Source organism: Apiospora kogelbergensis (assembly GCF_038363985.1).
Source record: "Apiospora kogelbergensis strain CBS 113332 chromosome Unknown utg000001l_segment0_segment0, whole genome shotgun sequence".
Taxonomy (NCBI): Eukaryota; Fungi; Ascomycota; class Sordariomycetes; order Amphisphaeriales; family Apiosporaceae; genus Apiospora; species Apiospora kogelbergensis.
In genome coordinates this window covers 2929101-2955143 of record NW_027117418.1, presented here as the reverse complement: position 1 = coordinate 2955143, position 26043 = coordinate 2929101, and the positions used below count along the sequence as shown (strand labels likewise).

The 26043-nt window shown below is 54.4% G+C and overlaps 11 protein-coding genes across 11 annotated transcripts; 7 read left to right on the top strand and 4 right to left on the bottom strand.

Moving 5' to 3' along the window:
- Positions 1-179: 179 nt before the first annotated feature.
- PG998_000919 (mannitol 1-phosphate dehydrogenase) lies at positions 180-1643 on the bottom strand (the record flags this gene model as incomplete). Its single annotated transcript, XM_066867737.1, has 1 exon — positions 180-1643. One exon carries the CDS (start codon positions 1641-1643, stop codon positions 180-182), a length of 1464 nt encoding a protein of 487 aa, XP_066736152.1.
- A 2064-nt stretch (positions 1644-3707) lies between these two features.
- PG998_000918 (uncharacterized protein) lies at positions 3708-6077 on the top strand (the record flags this gene model as incomplete). Its single annotated transcript, XM_066867736.1, has 4 exons — positions 3708-3866; positions 3936-5472; positions 5522-5609; positions 5678-6077. The coding sequence occupies 4 exons, from the start codon at positions 3708-3710 to the stop codon at positions 6075-6077; spliced, it is 2184 nt and encodes a 727-aa protein (XP_066736151.1).
- Positions 6078-6612: 535 nt separating this feature from the next.
- Positions 6613-7815, top strand: PG998_000917 (Metallo-hydrolase/oxidoreductase; the record flags this gene model as incomplete). Its single annotated transcript, XM_066867735.1, has 2 exons — positions 6613-6708; positions 6775-7815. The coding sequence occupies 2 exons, from the start codon at positions 6613-6615 to the stop codon at positions 7813-7815; spliced, it is 1137 nt and encodes a 378-aa protein (XP_066736150.1).
- A 31-nt stretch (positions 7816-7846) lies between these two features.
- On the bottom strand, positions 7847-8831 carry PG998_000916 (uncharacterized protein; the record flags this gene model as incomplete). Its single annotated transcript, XM_066867734.1, has 3 exons — positions 7847-7913; positions 8026-8455; positions 8528-8831. The coding sequence occupies 3 exons, from the start codon at positions 8829-8831 to the stop codon at positions 7847-7849; spliced, it is 801 nt and encodes a 266-aa protein (XP_066736149.1).
- A 1041-nt stretch (positions 8832-9872) lies between these two features.
- On the top strand, positions 9873-11468 carry PG998_000915 (Aldehyde dehydrogenase domain protein; the record flags this gene model as incomplete). Its single annotated transcript, XM_066867733.1, has 3 exons — positions 9873-9911; positions 9972-10041; positions 10099-11468. The coding sequence occupies 3 exons, from the start codon at positions 9873-9875 to the stop codon at positions 11466-11468; spliced, it is 1479 nt and encodes a 492-aa protein (XP_066736148.1).
- Positions 11469-11752: 284 nt separating this feature from the next.
- PG998_000914 (uncharacterized protein) lies at positions 11753-12674 on the bottom strand (the record flags this gene model as incomplete). The annotated part of the gene is made up of 2 exons (XM_066867732.1): positions 11753-12572; positions 12652-12674. The coding sequence occupies 2 exons, from the start codon at positions 12672-12674 to the stop codon at positions 11753-11755; spliced, it is 843 nt and encodes a 280-aa protein (XP_066736147.1).
- Positions 12675-13207: 533 nt separating this feature from the next.
- PG998_000913 (Protein SVP26) lies at positions 13208-13996 on the top strand (the record flags this gene model as incomplete). Its single annotated transcript, XM_066867731.1, has 3 exons — positions 13208-13277; positions 13357-13590; positions 13650-13996. The coding sequence occupies 3 exons, from the start codon at positions 13208-13210 to the stop codon at positions 13994-13996; spliced, it is 651 nt and encodes a 216-aa protein (XP_066736146.1).
- A 2183-nt stretch (positions 13997-16179) lies between these two features.
- On the top strand, positions 16180-16890 carry PG998_000912 (uncharacterized protein; the record flags this gene model as incomplete). The annotated part of the gene is made up of 1 exon (XM_066867730.1): positions 16180-16890. The coding sequence occupies one exon, from the start codon at positions 16180-16182 to the stop codon at positions 16888-16890; it is 711 nt and encodes a 236-aa protein (XP_066736145.1).
- A 610-nt stretch (positions 16891-17500) lies between these two features.
- On the bottom strand, positions 17501-19386 carry PG998_000911 (acetyl-CoA synthetase-like protein; the record flags this gene model as incomplete). The annotated part of the gene is made up of 4 exons (XM_066867729.1): positions 17501-18894; positions 18950-18984; positions 19058-19289; positions 19350-19386. 4 exons carry the CDS (start codon positions 19384-19386, stop codon positions 17501-17503), a joined length of 1698 nt encoding a protein of 565 aa, XP_066736144.1.
- Positions 19387-20055: 669 nt separating this feature from the next.
- PG998_000910 (Isocitrate dehydrogenase subunit 1 precursor) lies at positions 20056-21392 on the top strand (the record flags this gene model as incomplete). The annotated part of the gene is made up of 3 exons (XM_066867728.1): positions 20056-20088; positions 20211-21241; positions 21308-21392. 3 exons carry the CDS (start codon positions 20056-20058, stop codon positions 21390-21392), a joined length of 1149 nt encoding a protein of 382 aa, XP_066736143.1.
- A 1299-nt stretch (positions 21393-22691) lies between these two features.
- PG998_000909 (uncharacterized protein) lies at positions 22692-24849 on the top strand (the record flags this gene model as incomplete). The annotated part of the gene is made up of 6 exons (XM_066867727.1): positions 22692-22801; positions 22867-23195; positions 23274-24088; positions 24188-24218; positions 24262-24641; positions 24694-24849. 6 exons carry the CDS (start codon positions 22692-22694, stop codon positions 24847-24849), a joined length of 1821 nt encoding a protein of 606 aa, XP_066736142.1.
- Between the last annotated feature and the right edge of the window lie 1194 nt (positions 24850-26043).

Below are 26043 nucleotides of genomic sequence, written 5' to 3'. Positions count from 1 at the left end.
TACTTCCCTGGCAAGCGATCTAGCCAAAAGTCCGCCTCGACACAGTCAAGGCAGGTACTTCCCGAGTAGAATCAGGGTCATACGTCACCGCCATGAAATATCAGTGCTCATTGTACATGCCTATGAAACGTGGAGTGGTATATGTAGTCTTATCTAATGTGAAGCGCGAAAGGTCTGGCTTATATCGTCGAAGCGGCTAGCTCGTTGGACTTCATCACCGGATGCATCTTGCTGCCGGGTCTATTGATCTGGTTATAACGCGGCGAGAATGATGCGAGCTTCTGGAATTCGTCTTCGGATCTCTTTAGGTCGCCCGCGATATCATGTTGCCAGATCCAGTGGAGTCGCTGATTGGCATTTTCCACAATCCTATTCATGTCGTCCCCGATGTCGGGATCCATCCAGGTGTAGATGATGCCGGCCTCGAAACTGGTCGACACCACCTTCTGCGCCCGTGGCCGTCGAATGGAATCGTATACTTTGAAAGCATACTCGAGTTGATCAGGTGTCTTGACTAGTGCCAGAAGGTGGGAAAGGACGGCAGCATCCTCTAGGCCCTGGCCAGCACCAGCCGCTTGGTGGGGGCTCGATGCATGAGCGACATCTCCAAGCAGACATATCCGGCCTTTGTAGTATGTTGATGTTTGCGGGTGGTGCCAAGTAGGCCACTTGAGAGGCTTGGCCCAGTCTAACAGTTTCAAGAGTCTCGGGTCAAAGTCTTTCAGATCTTCGAGCATCTCCTCTTTACTACATGGTATTGGAGAATCCCCTTGAGTCCAGGGCCGGTGGTCTGTAACAAAGAACACGAAGTTCTCCTCTTTCCCCTGGGAGATGGGATAGATCGCGACGCCCTTTTCCCTCATCATAAACCACTTAGCATCGCCGGCATGTTGTCCAAGTGCCTTCCTAGCCTCATCCATCGGGGTGATGCCACGATAAATGTACATGTTGCAATACGCCGGCTTCACTTGTTCTGGTGCGATGTCCTGCAGAACCAGCCCTCTCGTAATGCCTTTAACTCCGTCGCAGCCAATGACGGCATCCACGTTCACCGTGTCATTGTCGACGAAGTTGATGACGACCTTGGAGCCGACTTGCTCGACCGACTTTGCTCGCTTATCGAATTTGACGGTGCCAGGCGGGATGAGCTTTTCCATGATATCTAGCAAATCCTTGCGATGGGCACTGCTCCTGGTAAAGTACGGAGCGCCGACGAGGCCCTTTGTCCATCCCCTCTTGATGCCAAATCCTTCTTCGGCATATAGAGCGTCGAATACACTGTGCTCAAACTCGGGCTTCTCATTTGCTGTCTTTGCCTGGTTGTACTCTTCGCGGAAACGAGGGTCGATCAAGTCTATGGCATTCAGGGAGTTGGGGCCGAAGCCTATGCCGGCTCCAGTGGTAGAGAAGGCATCTGCAGCCTCATACACGGTAACAGCAACGCCCCGCTTGATAAGGCCAATAGCTAGAGCCAGTCCACCAATGCCAGCACCCAGAATGGCTACAGAAGGGCAAAATTCAGTGTTATCCATTGGCCCGGAGGTGGTAGCTTCCGGTCGGTGATGCCTCAAGAAAGTGTCAATGAAGGACTTGAATTGCAAAACAGCAGACTTCCTCTTGATGCCCTTGGAGGTGGCGTCCATCTTGATTGCGCTTACGGCGAGGTCGCATAAAATGGGAAGGGCCGAGATTGCGGGAGCATGCCGTCCCGCACGATTTGGTTGATAGGCTGCAAGACGTGGTTATTACGTGTTTGGATCAGGTCAGGTGTTGGATCCAGCAACAGGCGTGAGAAAAGCCGATCAGTTGTTTCAGTGGAGTTTTCGGGATCACGTCTTAGCATAGCCGCAGGTAACGTCCATGCAAGTAAGCCAAGTGTTGCCCAGTTCGTCGGGAGAGGGGACGCGGAACCCGTGTCTTGGCCCCAAGGGACGCCTTCTGTGCTGACTACCGATTCCGATCTGTCAGTATAAGTACATATATCCAAAGCCGAGCGACGAACAGCAATATCGGCTCGAGGCCGTGGCAAAAAACGAACCCAGGTTGGCCGTATGTTTGCTGGTCGGTGGTGATGGGGGTGCATTCTCAGGAACCGGGAGCACATGGCCAGATGTGCTACTCCCTCCCATCACAATCCGTCTGGTTGTCTGTTTTCAGCCCCGGGACTGGCAATTGGCATGATCAGGCTTCATTGGAAGCAATAAGGCAGCTGCCGTCGAGGCTTTCTATGAGGCATTCCATGATCGTGGCCGGCGTCATCAAAGACGGGACAGCGGATGGGTTGAGAATCGGATTGCGCTAGCGGGAGTCTCATTCCGAAGCGATTACCTGTTTGGTAAGTGGGCATACTGGCTGAAGAGCAGAGATACGCGGGGCTTTCGGTGATGGGGGGCCATGCCTGGATATGTATGGGTAGGTATATATGTATATATGTATATGTGTATATGTGTATATGTGTATATGTGTATACCACATGGTCATCATGTCCCACAGTCGGCTCGCCCAGCGCCAAGTGTTATGAGTGCATGGGATCTATGAAGCACTTCGTTTTTATCAAATGCACTAGCCGCCGGCGATCAGCGGTCGCCAATTATCGAGAAGCCGCCAGCCAGTCTAATATCAGCGCCGTCCAGTCTCGCTTGTGATTGCTCCCTTCTCCCCAGACCGTCCAATGCCATCCCAAGGCTTGAACCTTAAATCTGGTGTAACAGCGGGAACGAATCACACTTGTGACAGTCTGAAATCCAACGATGGATTACCTACATAGTTGATTGATGGATCATTTGGTACCCACACATCGTACTGCGTCGCCAGGTTGCATGCATGTACTTTGCCACGTACTTACTCATCCCCAGATTCACTTGGTGCCAGTCACCGAGCCACCTACTGCCTACCGATCGCATGTTCCTCGAAACTGTGACGGTCTGCAGCAACTTTCGAAGCTTATTCTCAGCCACCCCCCGCGTTCGCCAGCAGCCAAGTGCAGTGGCGGCGGCATTGGCGGCATTCGACCCTTCGAAGCGCTCTGTCGCCATGAGCAAGCTTCGCTTCGCCGACGTTGTTGACCCTGGGCATTCTTGGCTGACGGTGCAGTCCGAGTCTACTACGCCGAGCTTGACATTACATCAGCTGATGTCGCCATTATGAGCTCCTGGTTTGCATACCCATAACCTAACAGCCGCTGTGTGCCGCCAAGAGGAGACCCTATCGCCAGGTACTGGCCAGGAGGGGAGGAGCGTGTATGACTTGCGACGTACCTCGCCACGGAAAGCGGTTGCGGAGCCACTTCGGTGAGCGGCGAACAAGCATACCCAACTGAGAGAGAGAGTTGGTAGGCTTTGCCCCCGCCTTATCTGCGAGCTAATTTAACACGCATCGACGACATCTACCTACATTCTTACCCATCACCGGCCATTTTGTCCCGGAACTATACCACCTGTATGAGATCGACAGCCATTCACAGCCTGTAAGGTGCCCATCCAACCGGACACGGGTCAGCCACGGCACCTCTTCTCCGAGTCTCAGCTGGGACCAGGAGGGTCCCATACTCTTGACCATCGGCAGCTGCCGGGTGCAAAGCGGATCCGACACCATCCAGACTTCGGTGTGCAGAGCCGCATGCTATCCCTGCGTTGGAACCCTAGCTCTTTCTTTTGCTCGCTTCACACCAAGTCGCTCCAGATCACGCCATTGGATCTCTATCGATAATGAACGCCACCGGCTCCTCGCCGGACACCGCTGAGACAGGCCACGGGAAGTCGCCGAGCGCACCCGCCGCCGCCGAAGCCCCGCCGACCCAACGCAAAGCCGGCAAGCGCGACCGTGTTGCTCTCGCCTGCCAGCGCTGCAAAACACGGAAGCAAAAGGTAGCCTCCCCGTGCCATCAGCCCAACCACCTTCGCGGGATCAAGGCTAACGTGACGGCTCCCTTGTAGTGTGATGGACAGCGGCCAGCTTGTGCATCATGCGCTCGGCTGTCTCTTAAATGTGTCTACATCGTTCCCCTCATTCCGGCGGCGGGTGAGAAGAAACTCTACATCAAGGCACTTGAGCAGCGCGTAGCCGAGTTGGAGTCCGCCTTGGCCTCGCTGGGCCATATGGGCGCAGGAACCGATCACTTGAGAGGAACGGTCGATGCAGCAATCTCATCACCACACCTCCCAACGTCCAGTCACCACGTGCTACAGGCATCTCAACGCATGCAGCCAGATTCGGATGATGACGAGAACGACATTCTCATTGCTGTGCGCGACTTGTCATTGTCTGCTTCGGGCCATTACGTCGGAGCCTCGTCAAATATCACAATCGGTCGTGTCCTCAATTCGGTTGTACAAAGCCAAAGAACTTCCATAGCCAACGAACATGACAGTCATACTATTGGAGATGAGGACGATCCAGCCCCCAAGTCTGTTTACTCGGCCCAGCTCTCCGATTTCGTGGGCGTGCCCATGCTTAGCCCGGTGGTTGCTCACCGGCTTCTTGAGGGTTGGTTTAGACATATTGCGACTCGCTACCCAGTACTACACACTGCCCGTGTTTTAGAGCTCCATGCCAACCGCGACAATATATCGGATGAATACGAGAAAAGTATCCTTCATTTGGTATACGCCGTCAGTGGGCGTTGGTTGGAGTCAGCTGGCGAGATGGGCCATTTCTTTAGTGAGCAACATTACGACATAGCATTCGGCTACATGGACTCCTTGCTCCAGCTTCGCAATTCCCGGACGGTAGACTACTTGCTTCTGATGGCTCTCTACTGTACAAGAGCACCGCGAGACCCCGGGGCCTGGACGTACGTGGGCGCCGCCATGCGTCTTTGCGTTGAACTGGGGCTGCATCGCCGGCAGAGGCGGCAGCTACCAAGCGTTGAGGCTGAAATGAACAAGCGACGCTTCTGGACTACCTACTTCTTGGATCGCGATATATCCTTTGCCATCGGCAGACCACCAAGTCTGTCTGACCACGACGTCGATGCGGATTTGCCTCTGGATATCAACGAGGACACCCGGGATGACGACTTTGTACGGCAAGCCGCTGCACATGTGTCAAATATACCCGTTAACCCGCCTACGACGCTGACATCCTTTATTCATCGAACAAGGCTCAAAAGGATCGAGTCGGAAATACAGCACACCGTGTACAGGGTGGACAAGCCGGGGCCCATTGCAGACACTACGATTGATGCATTCCTGGACACGTTGCATTCGTGGAAGGACGCTATCCCATATGATGCAACCAACTACATTCAGCAACAAAATGCCGCATATGAAGGCGCGGAATTCTACACAATTCACTATTATCGCTGCGTCCGGTTCTTATTGTACCCTCGACTGGCGAAAACCCCAATGAACATGAAGTACCTTGAACTTTGCGCCAATGCCTGTTCTGGGATCATCACGGATTATAGGAGGTTGCACCATGTTTTCCCGGTCGGCTTCTCGGCCCTGAGTATACAGTCCGTGTTTTTAGCCGGTAAGAGATGAGTTGGTTGGCCGTATACGTGGATTCTAACTTAATACAGGGCTGACCTTGATTTATTGTGCGTGGCTTGCTCCAGCCAGCTTTCTCAGCGTTGACGCCTCCCTGACGGATTGCCAGTTGTTATTGTAGTAAGCATTTCATGATTACTTGAAACCATCCCCCCCTCTGATACGATAGCTTACCTTCACCGCGTTAGCATTGTTACCGAACGTTACCCCTCTGCTCGCAAGTATCGCGACGTATTCGAGCGCATTAAAAAGGCCATCATGGGCCTGGTTGCCCAAGGGAAACACGAGCCTCGCAACCCTGTAAACATAGAAGCCCCGGTACAAGAAGGGTTCAACAGCTTCTTCGCCAATCAGTGGGGTCAAGGTGGAATGGGAGCTGATTTCTCTTACATGATTAACACGATGACGGGCAACGTAACGACACCGCCGTTTGACTTTGCCATGGACTCGACCACGACGGATATGGTGGGAACCGGCCCGTTACAGCAACCGACCGATCCATCTCAGTTCTCTGTGTGGCCCACAGGGTTACAACATGACGCAGGTGACTTGAGTTCTATGGATGCCATGAGCGGTATCTACCAATGACGACAATAGCAACCTAGGTACACGCAACCAAGGCGGCAACGGATCAGGGGCCCGGGTCGGGTCGCAGGACATGACGAGTGTTAACGGGGCCGTCGTCATATGTATTATAGCACCAGTAAATAGCATGGGTTGGATAATGTACAGGTCGGCATAAGAAGGCGTACTAAGCATCCCCTTGTGCACCAGGTGTCCCCGGCAGAACCTAGAGAAGCGGCTTGCATTCGTCAGCTAACTAGGCACACTGCCTAGAGTGGCCTAGTAAAGGTGGCGGTAGCCATTGCAAGAGTATCTCTCTGTGTTCTCGGATGCGAAATTGCGCAGTGAGTAGATCGGAAAGAGGGTTGCGGTCGTCTCCGGCCTGTGGCTAAACGAACCCGCCGAGAGTATGAACCAATAGGAGGAGCTGTCCCGCTCTTCCGCTTTGCTTCGGATTAGCCGGCCTGGATCTTGTCCTAAGAGATACCGGCACGAAGCTCGGCTCCTTCCTACTACCTCCACACTTCATTGATTTGCTGCCTGGGCATAGTGAATAACCATGACTTCGCTTCCGGGCCTGAGTATCCCAACATCGACATCGACCGTCGATGTGGCCATCATCAACAGTAGCGGCCTCATCCATGGCATCAACGTGGTATGTGCTAGCCCTAATTCGGTCCTTGGAATGTACAGCCATGTACTGATAACGACGAACTACCAGTGGAGGTTTATGGGGCCTGCCATTGATGGTCATGAGTGGCTCGCCACGCCCTGCTACTCCTTCCTCATCCGGCACCCTAAGCTCAACCGCTCGCTGGTCTTCGACCTAGGGATCAAAAAGGACTGGGAGAATCTTCCGCCGCATCTGGTCCAGCGCTTTCGCGACAGCGGGTATACCCCCACAGTGCCCAAGCACGTGTGCGAGATCCTTGACGAGGGCGGCGTGGACACCGGGTCTATCGAGGCAATCGTTTGGTCGCACTGGCACTTTGACCACACGGGTGACCCATCGACGTTTGGGCCCAAGACAGCGTTGATCGTGGGCCCGGGTTGTAAGGAGAAGATATTCCCCGGCTATCCTGACAACCCAACCGCCGCCTTCAACCAAGCCGACGTGGCGGGTCGTGAGATCAGAGAGATAGACTTCGCCGAGTCGGGCTTGAAGATCGGGCGGTTTTCCGCCTTCGACTACTTCGGGGATGGCTCATTCTACTTGCTCGATTCACCAGGGCACGCGATCGGTCACATGTGTGGGCTAGCCCGGGCGACCACGGGGCCCGACAGCTTTATCGTCATGGGCGGTGACGCCGCACACCACGGCGGCGAGATACGACCGCACCCGTGGCGACCCTTGCCCGCCTCCATCTCACCCAATCCCTTCACCGGCCTATCTAGGACGCCATGTCCGGGTGAGATGTTTGAGGGTGTATTGCGAGATGGCAGGAAGCAGCCGTTCTATCTGCCGCACAAGCCGGCCAACGCTCCGCAGGTTCACTACGACGTCCCCGAGGCCATTGAGACCATAAAGAAGCTCCAGGAAGTCGATGCGCACGACAACTTCCTGATCATTCCCGCACATGATGATACGTTCTTACAGGTTGTGGACTTCTTCCCCAAATCAGCCAACGAGTTTGCAGAGAGAGGTTGGGCGAGACAGGTGAGGTGGGCTTTCCTCAAGGACTTCGCCAAAGCTGCTGGATACGAAGGAGAAGTAATTGGTATTCGGGATTTCTCTCCAGTCGCTAAGCTAAACCATACATAACTCGATGTCCCATATGCGACAACCAATGGCACTAAACCTCGCAGTCGCTACCGATGGTCTTGATCCGAATTGGTGAGCCAATGGCCTCCGACGTCGTTCTAGGTCATTGAAGAGCCTGGTAATCGACCCGGCGTACATAGGGAGGTCTTTAACCCGTTAGCATTTGGCGAAGACGATGCCCTGTTCTGGAAATAGTGAGAAAGCACCTACCGGAGAGTATTCCGGACCACGACAAGCCCAGCAACAGCCGAAACGAAGGCACCCAGCAGGTTGCTCCAAACGACGTTGCCGTAAACACGCTGTCCTATCATAAGAGCAACCAGATCGTAAGCTAGGCAACCGCCAAAGATCCAGTCGCTGCATGAGGCGAATACGCCAAACCCGATGCCGGTCAAGACCTTGATAGCGGTATTTGGTGCCTGGCCAACGGCATAGGCGGCCGAGCTGTTGTGCAGAAGGTCGAGCACCCCGATGCCGGCAAACATCTTGGAGACGACGTGGGTCAGGATCGAGGTCCGGGAACCAAGATTCATCGGGCCCAGCCTCGCAAACACGTAGTAAAGCTGCAGGCAGCTGTTGATTATGACGAAATCGTTGGCCGTCTTAAGGTCGGACTGGTTCCAGAATACCATCCAGGCTGCTCCGATGATACCGCCACGTTGTCAGTTTTCTTCGACTTGTTCATTCGTTGGCATATACGTAGCGGACTCACCAGCGATGCATAAGTTCCCGGCGGCGTAGTAGGGTACGTAGTCTACCATCTGCCTCACCGCGCGGTCCTCCTCCACGTCCTCCGGGTTGGCCCTCCAGAGTCGCCAGAGCCAAGCCGCCTGGAATATCTGCTGTGGGAGGAAAAAGCAGGCAACGAAGAGCGGCAGGGGCGAAAAGAACGATATATGTGCATCGTGCACATCTTTCATATTGGGGCGGCTCAGCAGCCCATACAGCTGCGCCGCGAGGTCGACGAGGAAGGCGAGGGGCGCCAAGTAGCGGGCGGCGGAAAGAGAAACGCCCATTTTCGTATACGCTGATAGGTTTGGTGTCAGGGCCAACGGGGTTGCAGATTGGATCTCAAGGAACTGCGGTCTTATAGGTAATTGCCTGGCCATTGCTGGGGTTGATGTAGGACGTCATCGATGCGCTCCGGTGTCTCTTTTACAGTTTGGCCATCCCATGTGCGACAGGGAAACAACCGACATCACGTCCGGGCAGTTCTTACCTGTTTCCGACTCGGCTTCCATTGTGGCTATACATGCACCTAGACGCCCCGGCCAGGTAAGTGAGCTGTCGGGATTAAGAGATCTGAGTGGCCCGGAGTCAGGTGCCGTGGGCCTGTCACGATGTGTGTGTCATTTCTGCAAGCCTCGGTGCCTCCCTGTCAACCCCGCAGACCAGCCTGCCAGCCTCCGCCGTTCCCCATACCTACGAACCATGAACTCGCCAGAAGGCCTCTCTTCCTCCGGATATGGACTTAGCCGTGATGGACGCTATTGCTCACTATCGCGGTAGCTCTGGCGCGGCTGGCAGCGACGAGGAGGGAGCCGTCTATCATGACATGTTCCCGCTGCATAGATCCAAGCTATACCCAAGCTATCCAGCTATACCACGACTTTGGGTGGGTCGACCCGCCCAGCATAGCAGCCGTTACTTATTGTGGATATGCCGGCGAGAGCAAATCTGTCCGAGATGGTGCGTGTGTGACGAGACCAACGTATAGGCAATTCCGACAAAATGCAAGCGGCGGATCGAGGCAACCCGCACCCAATACACATCGCCTAAGTCTTGCTGCGGAAATGCCACAGGCAGATGAGAGAGCGGGGGCCAATCTTTTCCTCCGGCACAACATCTCAACTCCGCCATCCGTTCAGTAAAGCCCCGGTGCAAGGCTTCTGTTGTGATTCAGTGCTGTGAATACATTGGATGGGCTTACTCGTAATAATCTGCATCGACGACACGTCTTGCCCCTGCAGCAAGTAATACTGCCAACCTTCCTCCTGCTGCTTGGGACCGCAAGCCGACCACCCCGAAACCCCTCGGACCTCACCCTACTTCGCACCATGGCGCCCATCGAGGTCAAGCAATACATCAATGGGGAGGTGAGTTTATGCCTATGAATGGTCAATGTGGTGACCGAACGAATCACTTATTTTTAGTAGTTTCTCCCCTCGCGCGACAACAAAACCTTCGACCTCTTTTCTCCCTACTCAGGGGAATGTGTAGCCCACGGTAAGTTACTAGCCGCCATGCGGATGCAGTGCGGGAAAGCCTCTGACCTTTTCATAGTCTCTGAGGCAACCACCGAGGATGTAGACAAAGCGGTTGATGCTGCTCAAGCGGCTTTGCCAGCCTGGAGGGCCTTATCGCCTCAACAGCGTGGCAAGCCTTTAGCCAAGCTCGCTCAGATGATAACCGATGCAGACTCCGAACTGGCCCAGCTGGATGCTCTGTCCCTCGGCAGGCCAGTCAGCACATATTTCGACGGGTACTACGCGGCTATGCATTTTCGCTACTTCTCGGAGGCGGCGTATCCCGTGGGCACATCCAGCCTGAACACCCCAGGCTTCATGAACATCTCCATCCGTCAGCCATACGGCGTCGGCGCCGCCATCATCCCCTGGAACGCGCCGCTGGTGTTTCTAAGCAAGAAGCTCGCGCCCGCCCTGGCCGCGGGCAACACCATGGTACTCAAGACGTCGGAGAAGGCGCCCTTGAGTTCCGACCGGGTCGCTGCCATGTTGGGCGACGCCGGTTTTCCACCGGGCGTTGTCAATATTGTGCACGGGCACGGGCCGGTGTCCGGCCACGCCATCAGCAGCCACATGCAGATCCGGGCGCTGTCGTTCACGGGCTCGGTGCGAACGGGACGCGCGATCCAGACGGCCGCGGCCGCATCCAACTTCAAGCACCTGATCTTCGAGCTAGGGGGCAAGTCGCCCGCGCTCGTCTTCGCCGATGCCGACCTCGACCGTGCCGCCCAGGAGACCCAGCACAGCATCTTCTTCCACAGCGGCCAGACCTGCATGGCCAACTCGCGTATCTACGTCCAGAAGGACGCTGCCGCGGCTTTTATCGACAAGTTCAACGCCATTGCCGCGGCGCGCAAGCTCGGCGACCCTAGTAAGCAGGAGACCATGTCCGGCCCGCAGGCGGACAAGGCGCAGTACGAGACGGTGATGCGGTACGTGGAGGAAGCGAAGAAGACAGGACATATGGTGGAGACGGGCGCGGCCCTCCCCGCCGAGAAAGGCGATCTCTTCGTGCAGCCCGTCGTGTTTCTGCAACAGCCCGAGCACTCCGAAATCATGAGGGAGGAGGTCTTCGGTCCTGTTGTGTGTATCAACACATTCGAGACGGAAGAGGAGGCCCTCAAGGTTGCGAACGACACCGAGTATGGTTTGTATGCCGCCGTCTATACTAAAGACCTCGACAGGGCCATGCGCGTGGCCAAAGGCTTGGAATCGGGCATGGTGGGTGTAAACTGCACGTCTCCTACGGGTGCTTGGGATATGCCCTTCGGCGGGTACAAACAAAGCGGTGTTGGAAGAGAGAGCTTTTTGCTGAGTATGGATGACTGGCTAGAGCAAAAGGCGGTATTCATCCGCGTCGGCGGGCTGGATGAGGCTGGGACGGGGAACGGCACGCTTGGAAGGTGACGCAACCTTATACGCAGAGTTGTGGCAATATCTTAACACAAACGGTTCCAGTCAGTTTGAGCTTGCGCTCCATTCTTGGGCGGCAAATTTGGCCTGGCTTGCGGTGTCCGCCCTTGACACCTCGTTTCAACAGGGGTGGGCCGTGGGAGAACAGACAGAAAACCACTTCAACAAACACAGACACAATGATTCTTGACATAAAGATTCCTGCTTGGCAGACAATGCAGATAATGTAACTCCGTGAACGCCGCAGCCAATGCAATGGTATCTCCCGCCGTCCGGTCTCAGAAAGCAATCCGTCTTTTGCGTCCAGTATACTTGGAGGTGGCCTTGACCACCTTGCCCTTCCTCTCCATCTGCTCCTTCTTCTTGACGATCCAGGCTTTGGACCCCTTCTTGATCTCGCCGCTGCCAGTCTTGCCCCGGTTTCGGGCATCCATCACATCTACGCCTTCCATGCCCTGAACCACGCCCGTGATGTCGCCGCTCTTTCCATCGACAACCGCGGCACCCACGGTGAGAACAAGGTAAAGCTTGGCGTTCTTGGTGTCGGGGTCATCTTCCAGCAGACCAGCTCCGAAGCCAGCCTTGACAGCCGCACCTGTTATCATCTTCTTCTGCTCGTCGTTCTTGGGGTAGAATTGGCAGACGGCCCTCCCGCCTCGCTTCAGGCTCGCATACAGCCCATTGAAGAACCTCGACAAGCGCCCAGCAGGGGACGTCTCGCTACTTTCAGCATTGCACAGCCATTGGATCGCGCTGATGCTGATGGCGGCATCGAAGGATCCGGCGCGGAAAGGCACACCTTGTCCGATGTCGGCCAGCAGCAAGTCGCCTTCCACATCTCGCTGCAGGGCCACGTCCAGCATGGACGCCGAAACATCCATGCCTATCCATACGTGTGGGCCGCCTTCTTCGGGCGACAAGGAAGACAGGATCTCGCCGGACAAGCCACTGCCACAACCAACATCGAGGATCAAGGACGGAGAGGACAGATCTAGCAGCTCGAGGGCACGACGAGTCATGGAGGCTTGGATGTTTTGTATTCGCGACGAGGTTGTGTATTTACGGGCCTCGGTATCATCGTAGTGCACGTCGGCGGACCTGGAGTGAAGACAACGCTGGTCAGAATGCGACACTTGTCGAGCAAAAAGGGATTGGTGGGTGGAGGGGTGCTTCGTACAGTGTATCCTCGGGACGAGACATGGTGGGCAATAGGCTCTGCGCAACCTCTGGTAGACCACCGGGGATTGTTGTTGGGGTCTTCGGTTCGTGAATGCGACTCAAGACGATGCCGACAGCTGGTATGTAGTTCGCCGCCCAGTTCGTTCTAATCACGGCATTCGAGACGGTCACCCACCCCATCTTGGAAAATGCAAGACCCCTCTGAAGGATAAGTTTAGTGGGGGTGCTTCCTTTATCGATATGACCTGATAACAGATTCTGTACCTTGCAAGTTACAGTGCCTGACAGCCTAGCAGCCTGAGCAGCCCGTGTTCAACGCAACGCTACATACCTACTCCGTATGGGGCTCCCTTATTCGATGGGGTTGTGTCCCCGAGCCGCCCATCAAAGGCCACGCTGGCTATCGTACGCGTCGTGATCCATATAAACCACTACTCGCGATTCGATTCAAGATAAGGAAACCTCCGTTCGCGACACAGAAGACGAAGTGAAAATTTTCAACAATACATCAATTAGCCTCAGCCAGATAATGAGATTTTCTCCTACCTGATAAGATGTGGATTCTACCTCTAGTCGGCTATTTAGGTTCCGTCGTGGGCTTCTGCTTTCTGACCTTGGCAATTGGTAGGCCATGCTCCCATCGTCAATTGATACCATGCGAGACCTTCTCTGGAAGCTGACGACTTCGATCCTACTACTATAGCCTCCGGCCTCTACTACCTCTCCGAGCTGGTCGAAGAGCACACCGTCATAGCCAAGCGTCTCCTCACCCGACTCATCTATGCCATCATTGGCCTGCAGCTCATACTATGCCTCGCTGATGGCTTCCCCTTGCCCTTGACCCTGATGGGCATCGCATCCCATGTGGTCTACTTGAGCAACATGCGGCGCTTCCCGTTCGTCAGGCTGACGGATCCGCTGTTCCTCGCCTCATGCCGTGAGTGGCCCTTTCCTGCGGATGCAGCGACGCTTCGTATCTAACACAGGCAACGTTAGTTCTCGTACTTGTAAACCACTACTTCTGGTTCCGCCACTTCTCCAGCGCGCAGTCACGCTCCTACGCGGCAATGAACAGCATGTACGACCAACCAGATATCCCGAGCTTCACCGAGATTGCCTCGTTCTTTGGGCTCTGCGTTTGGTTCGTTCCCTTCGCCCTGTTTGTCAGCTTGTCTGCAAGCGACAACGTGCTGCCCACCATGGGCAGCACGCAACCCTCGCACGACTCAGACGGCAAGAACAAAAGACAAAGTATAGTCAAACTTGGCGTGGACCACATACTGTCTGCTATAGGCGAAGTGAGTCGGATGGCAGGCTGGAAGAAGCCCGAAGATGGCTTCTGAGCCAAGCGAGGTAGCTGCAGCTACCAGCAGCGCAGAGCTAGAAAGCATGATACAAGCGACTATGCTTGGGTTCGGAGGGAATTTTCTTGGGGCCTATGAAGATGGTGATATTGCGTGGCATTCTTCCAGCTACCTGTGTTAGGATCTGAAGGAGATGCAAACTACTCTCAGTATGCCCTTGCATAGAGCACCCACCCCCCGGCACACCTTCGCGAATCATCCGTAAGTCTTGCAAAGCTGCTCTCTTCTTTACCCAATCCTTTTCATGATGACCGAACCAATAAAATGCTAGATTGTATTTGAGTCGACTACTACATGGTCGATATTGATGCGAAACATTGTTTAATCTGAACTACTCATCTTCAACGAATTCCATATTATCTCTTTGATGTGGGTGCGTCAATGCTAACTTGGCAATGATTTAGTATATCTGCGAGCATATTAGACGGAAGCATGGCGGCTTGAGCATCTCGAGCTCAAGTCATGCATGAACCATCAACTTCTATGTGCCAGCTTGGAGCTATACTCGATTAATTCCAGCACTCCCTGCCCACGGGGCGCTGCACCCTGCCGACTTGGGACAGACCACGGTACTTTCGAAGACCATGAGTTTGGACCACTAGACATCACGTTGTCTGCGCCCCCGGTATTTCCCTGCCAAGGCCACCGCACCGCTATCGAGGCGCAGATATTAATCCCTGGGTTTCTGATCCCTGGGTTCTAGGCTAGGTTTGGCAGACCAGTTGAATCGAGCTGAAGTCGCTCCCCGGAGCATTGATTCTTGTGCCCAATACATGGCAAGACGATTAGCGATATATCATTATCCGTGCGGGTTGAGGAAGGGGTATAGATATAGATCGCGTAACCCAACATTTTTGATCAAAATGATGATATATCAATCTTCCGCAAAGGCTGTATGTTTCAGATCCGAGGCTCCCTTCCAACCATCACGTTTAGGGTTGGACGTTAGAGAATATTTGAGCTGATGCCATGAGGTCAACATTTTGACAGCCCCTGTCAAAACACCCCTGGCAAAGTCTAAACGAGAGAAGACATGAGGCTACAATATTATCGTAGAACCTTGCTCCTATTGTCTGTAATATGTAGACTATGTTCGATGCCTAACTTTGATGTCTTAAAATACACAGTTAACCCCATTATCTACTAGAAGGGGCGAGATCTACCAGTTGGGCTACTGTGGGAGGTCTACCATCTCGGATGACACAAGGATGCAGTCAGGCAACCTCTTCGAGTGCATTCGATATCACCTCCTCGGTGTCTACGCCATGATAGTATTTATATCCCTCGCATGCTTGCGCTAAACCGCCTGGCCCAGCTCCATGCCCATTTCACCCTTACACAATCGCGACTACGAGACATCAACAATATTCTACATAGCACCCCATACCAAGAATGCAGCTGCTTAGATACCCCATTCTCCTTCTGTCGGCCACCGCAACTGCTTTGGCGGGGCCATTGGCCTACGGGATTTGCCAGGCAGGATGCTCTAGCCTTGTTGTTGCTTGCTATAGCGCTGCTGGCTTCACCTTCGGCACTGTGGCGGCCCTTGCTGCCCCTGCGGCGATTGTGACCTGCAACTTAGCATATGGGACTTGTCAAGCTGCCTGTGCCGCATCCCTCTTTGCCCCTACTCTTTAACTCAAGGTGCCCCCCCCTCTCTCTCTCTCTCTCTCTCTCGGGGATTTGAAGATTATTGTTGCCCTGCGACTAATATGGGAGTGTAGAACTCGATCCAGACACCTACAAAGGTTGGGGATGCTTGCCTATGCTACTTACAGGGGACCATGCAAATTGCGATGAAAGGATCAGGATTAGAACGGGCTTCTTCTCTGGCGAATATCTGAGCAGTAACTGTCTAGCGTTGCTCGCAAATCATTGCTTCCTCCGTGCCTCCTTCCCACCTTCCCAAACTGCCCCCAGAAGTGGATGGATCTTGGATTCTGCTTGATGCCTTGATCAGTCACAAGTAATCACCATTACCCGCTGCTTAATTACTCTTTAAGCCAACAATCCCTTCTTCAGGACATTGCAAAAACATTACATGTGGTGCAATTAGTCCGTCGGGTACGAGCGAAGTAACAAAGATGGCCTCCCTTCGGTCTGAATTGTTGGATCACTTGTTGGACAACTTCGAAGAGAAGGACAAAATCATTTTGCGCAAGATGATCAAGGCTTCTCTTGATGATGGCGACGATGCCGCCCTGGCCCACCGCATTTTCAAGTCGGTACGTTTTACCAGTGCATATTGGCCTCCTAATGACACCCCTAGCTGTCTTGATGAACTGACGTCTTCGCAGGTGGTTGCTTACATTGGCGCTCACTCGCCCTTCAGTCGCCTCGAAACCACAGCCCTCGAGAGCATTCAAGAGACCCTTGCGAGCTTAGCAGGGACTACCAATACGGCATCGGCTACCAATGCCACTCAACCCACAAGCCGCGAATCCTACATTGCCAACGAGGCTCAAGAGGAGGCTACTGCCTACACTCATACTAGCAGAGAGAAGCATTCCCAGGGCAGCGTCGAGACTCCTAGTTGCACTGCTCAGAATCTTGCAATCGATCTAGCAAAAACGCAGCTACATGACCAAAGGCAGACCGTTTCTGTTGGCAGTGAAACACCAAAATCATTGCCCGTGAATTACGGGATGAAGATGATGATGAAGAACGGTTGGAAACCCGGCCAGGGTTTGGGTGCAAGAGGCGATGGTATCACCGAGCCAATTCTTTCAACCGAGCAACTTGTCCCGGATCGGAAGGACTCCAACCCAGGCGTGGGATCTCAGAAGAGATTGGGCCAGGTCACTGGACGCGCTTCCACTGCCGCTAACCAGGTCAGTACTGTCTCTTCACTTCCACCAAAAGCCACCCATTGATAGACGCTAAGAGAATCAGTAAGATCCGGTATGCTGGCCAGTCTACCGATGAGAACAAGAAGTCGACCGCGGGAAGCGTTGAAAGCTATGATAATACTGGTACTTGGAAATCCTCTTTTGACGAGGATCCTTACCTTTTCAAAAGCCGACCGAGACATCCTAACTCGTACTTTAACGGCTGGTGAAGGGCGTATGAAGGTGGAGGGTGTCCAAGGTCGGAGAAACAATGGAGGATGCTGTTGGGCTTTGCCACTATTTAATTTCTACTTCCGACTATATGGGTTTGGGTTAAGGACCACTCACTAACTCAACTCATGCTGATGTCGTTTCATATGCCGATGAAGGATGATTTCATGGGAATACAATTGAACTCGGAAAAAGTCTTGCATTCCACCCTTACACCTGACAGGGGGGGATGAACTTGACACTGTCTGGCTATAGTCAAGTTGAGTAGGCGAATGAATGATGGCCATGTTCCAGCGTAACGATGGGCTTATACGGGGCCAGCTATTGATGATATGTATGCTGTCATTGGCCCAGCCATGGGCCTAGGCGATAGGAGGGGGCTGTCCAGTCTAGTGAATATGCTCGAAGGCCCTCCTTGGCCACTTCATAGCTTCGCTCTAGGGCCGCTTTGGACTTTCACCACTGTACCCTGGATACCCTGTTTCGCCTTGTCCCTCAAGACACGCCGTAGAATCTTGCCACTGGCACTCTTTGGGATTTCGTCAATGAACTCGATCTCCTTGATCCACTTGTGCCTAACCTTGTTTTCTTTAACATACTCGATGAGTTCTTGTCCAATACCCTTGCTACGGGCCACCCCTTTCTTGAGAACGACATATGCCTTGGGCCGCTCTCCAGACCAGTCGTCGGGTATCCCCAGCACTGCAGAATCCTCAACCTTTACATGGCCCAGGAGAAGATCCTCCAGCTCGGCAGGTGCCACACCGATCCCATTCACTTTGATCATCTCCTTGATACGATCCGTGATGGTAATAAACCCTTCGCCGTCGATCATACCCTGATCTCCCGTGTGCAGGAAGCCTTCTGCATCAAATGTTTCTCTGGTGGCCTTCTCATTGTTCAAGTACCCCATGACGATCTGGGGGCCGCGCGCCCAGATCTCGCCGGGCTCCCCAATGCTGGCTTCGGTGCCGTCGTCTTTGACCAACTTGACCTCGGTAGAAGCCACGATGGAACCACCCATGTGCGCATAGTCGTAGCTGTACTTGTCCGGGGGGTGGGCAGTGATACACGAGCAGGACTCGGTCATGCCGTACCCTTGCTTGAATCCCGTCCCTGGAAACTTCTCCCTCAGCTGTTGGATGATTTCAGCAGATAAGGGGGCGGCTCCACTCGAGAACCGCTTCACACAGCTCAAGTCGTACTTGGCCACGGTGGGGTCCCGTACGAGTCGTATCAGGATAGGCGGAACTAAGAGGAGCTCTGGGATCTGGTACTCTACAACTGTAGCTAGCATCGAGTCCATGCTGAATGCAGGGAGCATAATGACTTCGGCGTTGATGAAAACGGGGAGAATCATGCTGTGCACTATGCCTGTGATATGAAACAGCGGCAGGACACCGATCACCTTTCGTAACTGGTCGTCGGGCTTGAGCATCTCAATCTGGAGCGCCTGGGCGATGGCGTTCTGGTGGCTGATCATGACGGCCTTGGGCAGCCCCGTGGTGCCGGATGAGAAGCTGAGAAAGGCGCACACCTCTCCGTTATTCTTCCCCAGCGGAAGCCTGGATACCGGGGCCTGGTTGTGCTCGCCTTGGTCCTTACCCATCTGGACCAACTGCTGGATGGTCGTGTACCCTTTGAGCTCGCCTTCGAGCAAGAATATGTGGGATTTGGGGATACCGGCTACACGAGCCGCCTCTTCGGCCACTTTGATCGAAGTTGGGTGTGTGGCCAAGTACTTCGAATTTGCCGTCTTGAGGGCATAGGCCATTTCTTCGACGTTGTATGCCGGCGACGCTCCAGATACCACGCCGCCTATGCCGAGTTAGTTTGTACCTCCTCGGCATTGAGCTGGTCAATGAAAACTCACCTAGACGAACGGCTGCGAACAAAACCACAGGATACCTTTTTGGCCATGTGATTAGCAGTTTATCTCGATCCGTTCTACAGGATGGGTGGCTGATCAGAAGGCGCTTACCATATGGTATTCCTGCTGAAAAGCGAAATAGTGTCATCGGCTTTGAATCCATACTTGGACCTCAAAGCAGTGGAGATGTAGGTCGCTGCATCCTTAACCCCTTTCCAAGACAAGTGCTCCTTGGTGGCCCCATCGGTGTAACCTGCCCAGTCGGACTGGGGGAACCTGTTAAGGGGAGAATATGAAGACTTCTCCGCAAAGAGCCACTCCCATATGGTACAATCCTCGGGAACTTGGCCAGACGCCAGTCAGATCTACAACAGGCATTCTCCGAGGTGCGGTCTGTACATACATTTGATGTCGGGATGTCTGCTCTTGAAGATAGGCATGGTTGATGTGGATTTGCTCAAGGTGCCCTGTTGGCAGACTGGAACTGAGTTGCACGAGAGGCCGAGCCCCAGGCCAGGGCATGATATGCCGCCATTCTTTATATTGTGTACTGCTTGCCTATTGTGAGGGGCGCCTGCGGGGTAGCAGCAGCCCGAGGTTGTCGTTGGGGATGTTCTCCGATTCCAGGATTGCAGATGTTCACGTCCACCCCCGAGGTGCTACGCCACGTGTGGCTGGGGGGCAGGAGGGGAGACAGGTTTGGCGTCACTATTCCGCAATTGAATTTTGAACGTTTAGCCTAGCGCAATGCGGACACAGCTAACAGACCCATGCAGCTGGCAGCTGGGAAGGAAGTCAGCTAAAATGTACGGAGCACCGCCATTAACGATTGAGGCTCGGGAGTCTTCGGCTTAGAGGAGACAGCAGAGGCTAGCAGATCTTTTGCTTTTGCGCTATTTGTATTTGATTTTGATTTGCATGCGAGCTGCTACCAACCCAAGCAGGCATTCCAATTCCAAGATTTCTTCTTCACATGCACATGCACATGCACTTGCACTCGCACTACACTTGTCTTCATCTCTAGGTCCCTCTGTTCCCATTTTCGTCCTCGACCTCGACCTCGACCTCGACCTCGCTTTCATTGCAATAAGACAATCGCATCTGCCACAATGTTGTCGCGCAACTCGGCTCGTGCAGCTCAGGTAAATCCAGAACTCTCTGTCTCCTGTCCCGCCTCCTGTCCCGCCTCTTGTCCCGCCTCCTGTCCCGCACTCTTCTTCTCGTGGAAACATGGGACATTGACATGTGTGTCCTGCTACTTTAGCGCCTGGTGCGGGCTGCTGCTCACCAGCAACCCCATGCTGCCGCCCGGTCCTACGCCACCATCCAGTCGGACATGTTCAAGCCCACCAAGTTCGGCAGCAAGTACACAGTCTCCCTGATCCCCGGTGACGGCATCGGTACCGAGGTCGCCGAGAGCGTCAAGACCATCTTCAAGGCCGACAACGTCCCCATTGACTGGGAGCAGATCGATGTGTCGGGTGTCGACTCGGGCACGCCTGGCAGTGCCGAGGCCGCCTTCCGCGAGTCGGTCGCTTCTCTTAAGAGGAACAAGCTGGGCCTGAAGGGCATCCTTCACACCCCCATCAGCCGATCCGGCCACCAGAGTTTCAACGTTGCCATGCGCCAGGAGCTCGACATCTACGCCTCCATCTGCCTTATCAAGAACATTCCCGGCTACGACACCCGCCACAAGAACATCGACCTTTGCATCATCCGTGAGAACACCGAGGGAGAGTACAGCGGTCTGGAGCACCAGAGTGTGCCCGGTGTCGTCGAGTCGCTCAAGATCATCACCCGCGCCAAGTCGGAGCGCATTGCCAAGTTCGCCTTCTCCTTCGCCCTGGCCAACGGCCGTAAGAAGGTCACCTGCATCCACAAGGCCAACATCATGAAGCTGGCCGACGGTCTCTTCCGCAACACTTGCGCCAGTGTCGCCAAGGAGTACCCGACCCTCGAGTACAACGACATGATTGTCGACAATGCCAGCATGCAGTGTGTCTCCAAGCCCCAGCAGTTCGACGTCATGGTCATGCCCAACCTGTACGGTGGCATTCTGTCCAACATTGGCGCCGCCCTCGTCGGTGGCCCGGGTATCGTCCCCGGTTGCAACATGGGCCGTGACGTTGCCGTCTTCGAGCCTGGCTGCCGTCACGTCGGCCTCGACATCAAGGGCAAGGACCAGGCCAACCCCACCGCTCTCCTGCTCTCCGGCTCCATGCTCCTTCGTCACCTTGGTCTGGACGACCATGCCAACCGCATCTCCAAGGCCGTCTACGACGTCATTGCCGAGGGGTACGTCCCCCAAAACACCCCTTCACATTTGTCCCAGATTAACCCAGTTACTGACCAATTCTACAGCAAGTCGCGAACACGGGATATGGGCGGCGAGGCCACCACCCACGAATTCACTCGCGCCATCCTTAACAAGATGGAGACGCTGTAAAACCCCTACCCCCTCCCCCCTAGGAAACCCCTATACCCAACCTTGATACCACAGCCCCTGTTTTTGTATATGGCTCGTTTCATAGACCAGAGTCGAAACACTGGGGATGCTAGCATGAGTGCATGGAGTCACGGCAACTGATGATTCTTAAACTGTACTGTAGGTAGACTAGGATAATATCCATCAATCCAAGCAACCACTAGAATGTAAATGACCATAAGGGCAACCGAGAGACGTAGCAACAAGCATCCCACCGACTCAGCTGGCGGCGGCGGTGGTGATGAAGTAGTGTGGAGAAGACATGTAGAAGGCGGGTTCTGGGCGAATCTGTGGCCGAACGGGACGGCGGACACACGGACGGTGCATGCGGGACTGCCCGTCCGGGGAGGCTCCAAGACAGCCATGGACAGACAACATCTGGCGGCGAAAGTATTTTTCTTCTTCCACTTGACTTGTCGTCGCCCAAACGCGACCGTGTAGAACGCGCGGTGTTGAGTTGATGTACATGGAAATGCAGGCAGGGGGTGGGCGCAGCCAACTTGGCCTATCTGGCTATGCAGGTAGTAGGTAGGTGCTATGCAACAACAACAGGCCCAAAAACAAAACATGCACCCCCCATTGAAACATGATCTCCCTGGCGACCTTCTTGTTATTGCATCCGTCCCATCCCACTTCGCCATCCTGGGAATCCCATCCACACCCGGAGTGCCAGAGGACACCCCGCGCTAGGCTTGGGAGGGGGAAGCTGAACATACATAAACAACAATAAGCCGACACACACACGCACACACACGCACCCACGCACCCACGCCCGCCCGCCTACCCGCCTGCTTGCATGCACATCCATCCACCCCCATCCATTCGTTTCTTCCTTCGGCCATCTCGCACCCGAACCCGTGTGCCCATCCGTATCTTCTCTGTCGGATCAACATCTGGGCCTGTACCTCATTGCATTGCTCACCCGGGGCGAAAGTGGCATGCCACGTCCTGTGCAGTAGCTGCTCCCTTTTGCTCGGCCGAGGCGCATTGCACTGCATTGCACTGCGAAGCCTTTTCTCCTTCTTCTATCGATATACCCGCCGCCAGGTCCTAGCGGTCACATCTCGCGTTCCTGGATACGACACACATCTCTCTCACTTTCGCGCCCGCCGCTCGTTCCCGTCCACTCCTTCGTTTGCCGACCACCAACTTATGCTGTTCCCGTAGCCAGCTATCCACGGCCAGACAGAGCCTGTACTGCCACCGCACCCTTCACGACTGACGAGCACTACGAACGAATCCGCAATCCCCATTTCGACCATGGCCGACCGAGATTACGACGACAACAGCAACGAGGCTTTGGACCCGGAGCTTCTGTATACCAAAGAGTATTGTATAGGAGGAGGCAGTTTTGGCAAGGTTTACAAGGGGTAAGTACATGGCCTCCGATTCAACGGGGCGCATCCAAGTCCGGGTACATGTGTGCTGACTGCAGGCCCCGTGCTAGGGTCGAGAAACGGACCGGTCAGGCAGTCGCTATCAAGGTTATTGACATCGAGAGCGCCGAAGACGAGGTCGAGGACATCATACAGGAGATTGCCATTCTCTCGGAACTGCAGTCCCCCTACGTCACAAAGTACTATGGCTCCTATGCCAAGGGCGCAGAGCTATGGATCGTCATGGAGTTCTGCTCTGGCGGTAGCTGTGCCGACCTGATGAAGCCGGGCATGATCGGCGAGGACTACATTGCCATCATCATCCGCGAGTTGTTGCTGGGACTGGAATACCTGCATGCCGACAAGAAGCTGCATCGCGACGTGAAGGGTGAGTATTTCAACCTTTGAATCCTCCCACTTCGGCCCATCATGGCTTCGGATAACGACTGACCGCGTCCATGTATAGCGGCAAACGTTCTCCTGGGCTCCAATGGCCAGGTGAAGCTGGCCGACTTTGGTGTCTCCGGCCAGCTGTCCGCCACCATGACCAAGAAGAACACTTTCGTCGGAACTCCATTCTGGATGGCACCCGAAGTCATCAAGCAGTCAGGTTACGACCACAAGGCTGACATCTGGTCCTTGGGCATTACCGCTCTCGAGATGGCCAACGGGGAGCCTCCCTACGCCGACATTCACCCCATGAAGGTGCTTTTTCTTATTCCCAAGAACCACCCACCGAGGCTGGAAGGCAACTTCACCAAAGCCTTCAAGGATTTCGTCGAGCTTTGCCTCCAACGCGACCCCAAGGAACGGCCTTCGGCCAGGGACTTGCTCAAGCATGCCTTTATTCGGCGGGCTAAGAAGACGACGTATCTGACGGAGCTCATTGAACGACACAACCGTTGGAGCGCCACGCATAAGTCCGAGGACGAGGAGGCGATGGAGGGCGGCGACGAAGTGCGCGAGAGGGAGCCAGTCAACGAGGACATGTGGGATTTTGGTACCGTGCGTCTCGTCGGCGACCGCGGATGCATCGTGACGAGGCCAGGCCTCAACCAGATGGATGATTCGGCCAGGAATGCTAGAGCCTCGAGGCCTCTGGAGGGCGACTACGGCGAGAGGCCAAGGGGACAATCACCTGTTAAGCTGCAGGATTTCAATGGCTCGTCTGTTTCTAGCACCCTCAAGGCGGCAGCCAACTCTCCCTCGACCGGCACATCACGCCAGGTGTCTCCGCAGCGAAAGCCCGTACCTGGTTCCATTCCGGCATCCCCAACCAAGGTGCCTCTGCCCTCATCCCCCAAAAATACTATGGCGACCCCGATACACCGCGGCCGCTCAACAAGCACACGCCTGCTGTGCCCACCATGAACTCGACAGATTATGACCATGCTCTGCAAGAACAGCTACGGTGGGACATGGGGCACATGAACATCACCTCTCCTCCGCCCCAGCTCCAACTAAACGCCCAATCGCCACACCTGGCCCCGAGACAGTCCCAGACCTCGCTTTATGCGCCGGGGCAACCGTCGCAACGCGTCTCTTCGAGGGCCAGTCCTCTGAGCCTCCCCGAGATCCCCCTTTCCGGGGACCTGCCTCGCAGTCGTCGCAGCATAAACCTGCCATGCAGCAACCAGTGTTCCCCAGCCCTCAGGCATTCCCGTCCAAAGCCCAGCCCAAACAGCTCTCTGCAGCCCCCGAGACCTTCCCTTCGCCGGCGCCAGCAAACCCCAACGGCGATCTGGACGCCTTGAACGACGTCATCTTCCCAGCTCTCGAGGAGGCTTTGAAACGACGGCAAATTCGCTTACAGCAGATCTATCGCAATGAGAGAGTCACACCCCCAAAGGCAGCGGGCCGAAGCAGCCCACGACAAAATCCGAAAGCATGTGTACAAGCTCGCCAATGTTTGCAAGGAGATTGACCGGCTGGACAAGAGCGAGCCAGTCGGCATGGGCAAAGAAGTCGGCACATTCCTAGAAGGGCTACTCGAGGAGATCCTAGTTCGGGTTGAACCCCTGGACGAGGAAGAGATGCCCTGAACGTAATAGCCACCACCTGCATGTGGGTAATGAACAGGAAGATGGGCCAGGAAGGCCCCGAAATTGTGGTGTCGCACAGATTCTCTTTTGTTGATATAACGAGGAAAATGAAGTAAAGGTGTTGTTGGGTTGGGGAGGGAAGGAGGGGTTCGGCGGCATAATTCGTGACGGCTACTCGCTGTCGGTTTGCAGCTTGACGAACGCGTCACCAGACAGACGTAACGGAGTGTACTATACCCCCAGATTTTTTCATCAATAGACATGGCGCGGGACGCGTGCACAGTAGATGCGCCGTCCCTGGGCCAATCTGATTACTCGCATCATATCCATCTTGACGTCGATCTGTGGTACGGAAGATGTAGGAGGTCAATTTGTTGTATACAATCTCTGTTGTCTTTTTACATGTCGTCCCATGCTTGGGATTGCTCAATGGCCACAAGAAAACGAAAACAGGTGGTTCTTTCTTCATTGTAAAGTCCTCCGCCGAGGCTCAATGCCCGTTGACTCGAGTGTTTTTTGAACTCCATCGGCACATGAAAAAGTGCCCCCGAGCCCATAGCTCCCAAAAAGCAATATTAGATAAACAGGTCTTAGAAGCGCATGCTTTACCTGCAGGTAGAATCCAGGCCACACCCAAAGCGGGATTTGCCCGACGCACCTCGTTGGATTTACCTGATACTGACTGGAAAATACGGAGAAGGAAAGGGTATACGGTTGTGGTGATTCCAGACCAGGATCAAAAAGCTGCCCCTGGAAGCTCGACTTCGAGCATACAAATCATGTCGCCAATGGCTCGGCAAGGCGAGAAAAAAAGGCCAGCTCTGTCATTCAGACAATACATCATGAAAAAGGACCGAAGTTATACCCAAATCGCCAGCGGGCCGCCTGTGCGTAAAATCAAGACAGGTCACAAATAGAAGGCAAGCAAGACAGAAGATGAAAAAGCATCTATTTTAATGCAACGCGAAACTCAAATGCTCAGAAACCACGCAAACCCGAAACAAAGGTCATCCCTCGTGAAGGACAGCGCCAATTCATCGCGTAAAGACGTTATGAGACGGGTCATCGGTCTCGTCATCTGAATATCGAATGTCGGAAATCTGCAAGTAGATCGTGTCCCGCCACCTGCATGCCACCAGCCTTACTGGTCAACGGTGCAGTAGTCAACAGCACATGCTCATCGCCTTGGTTGGG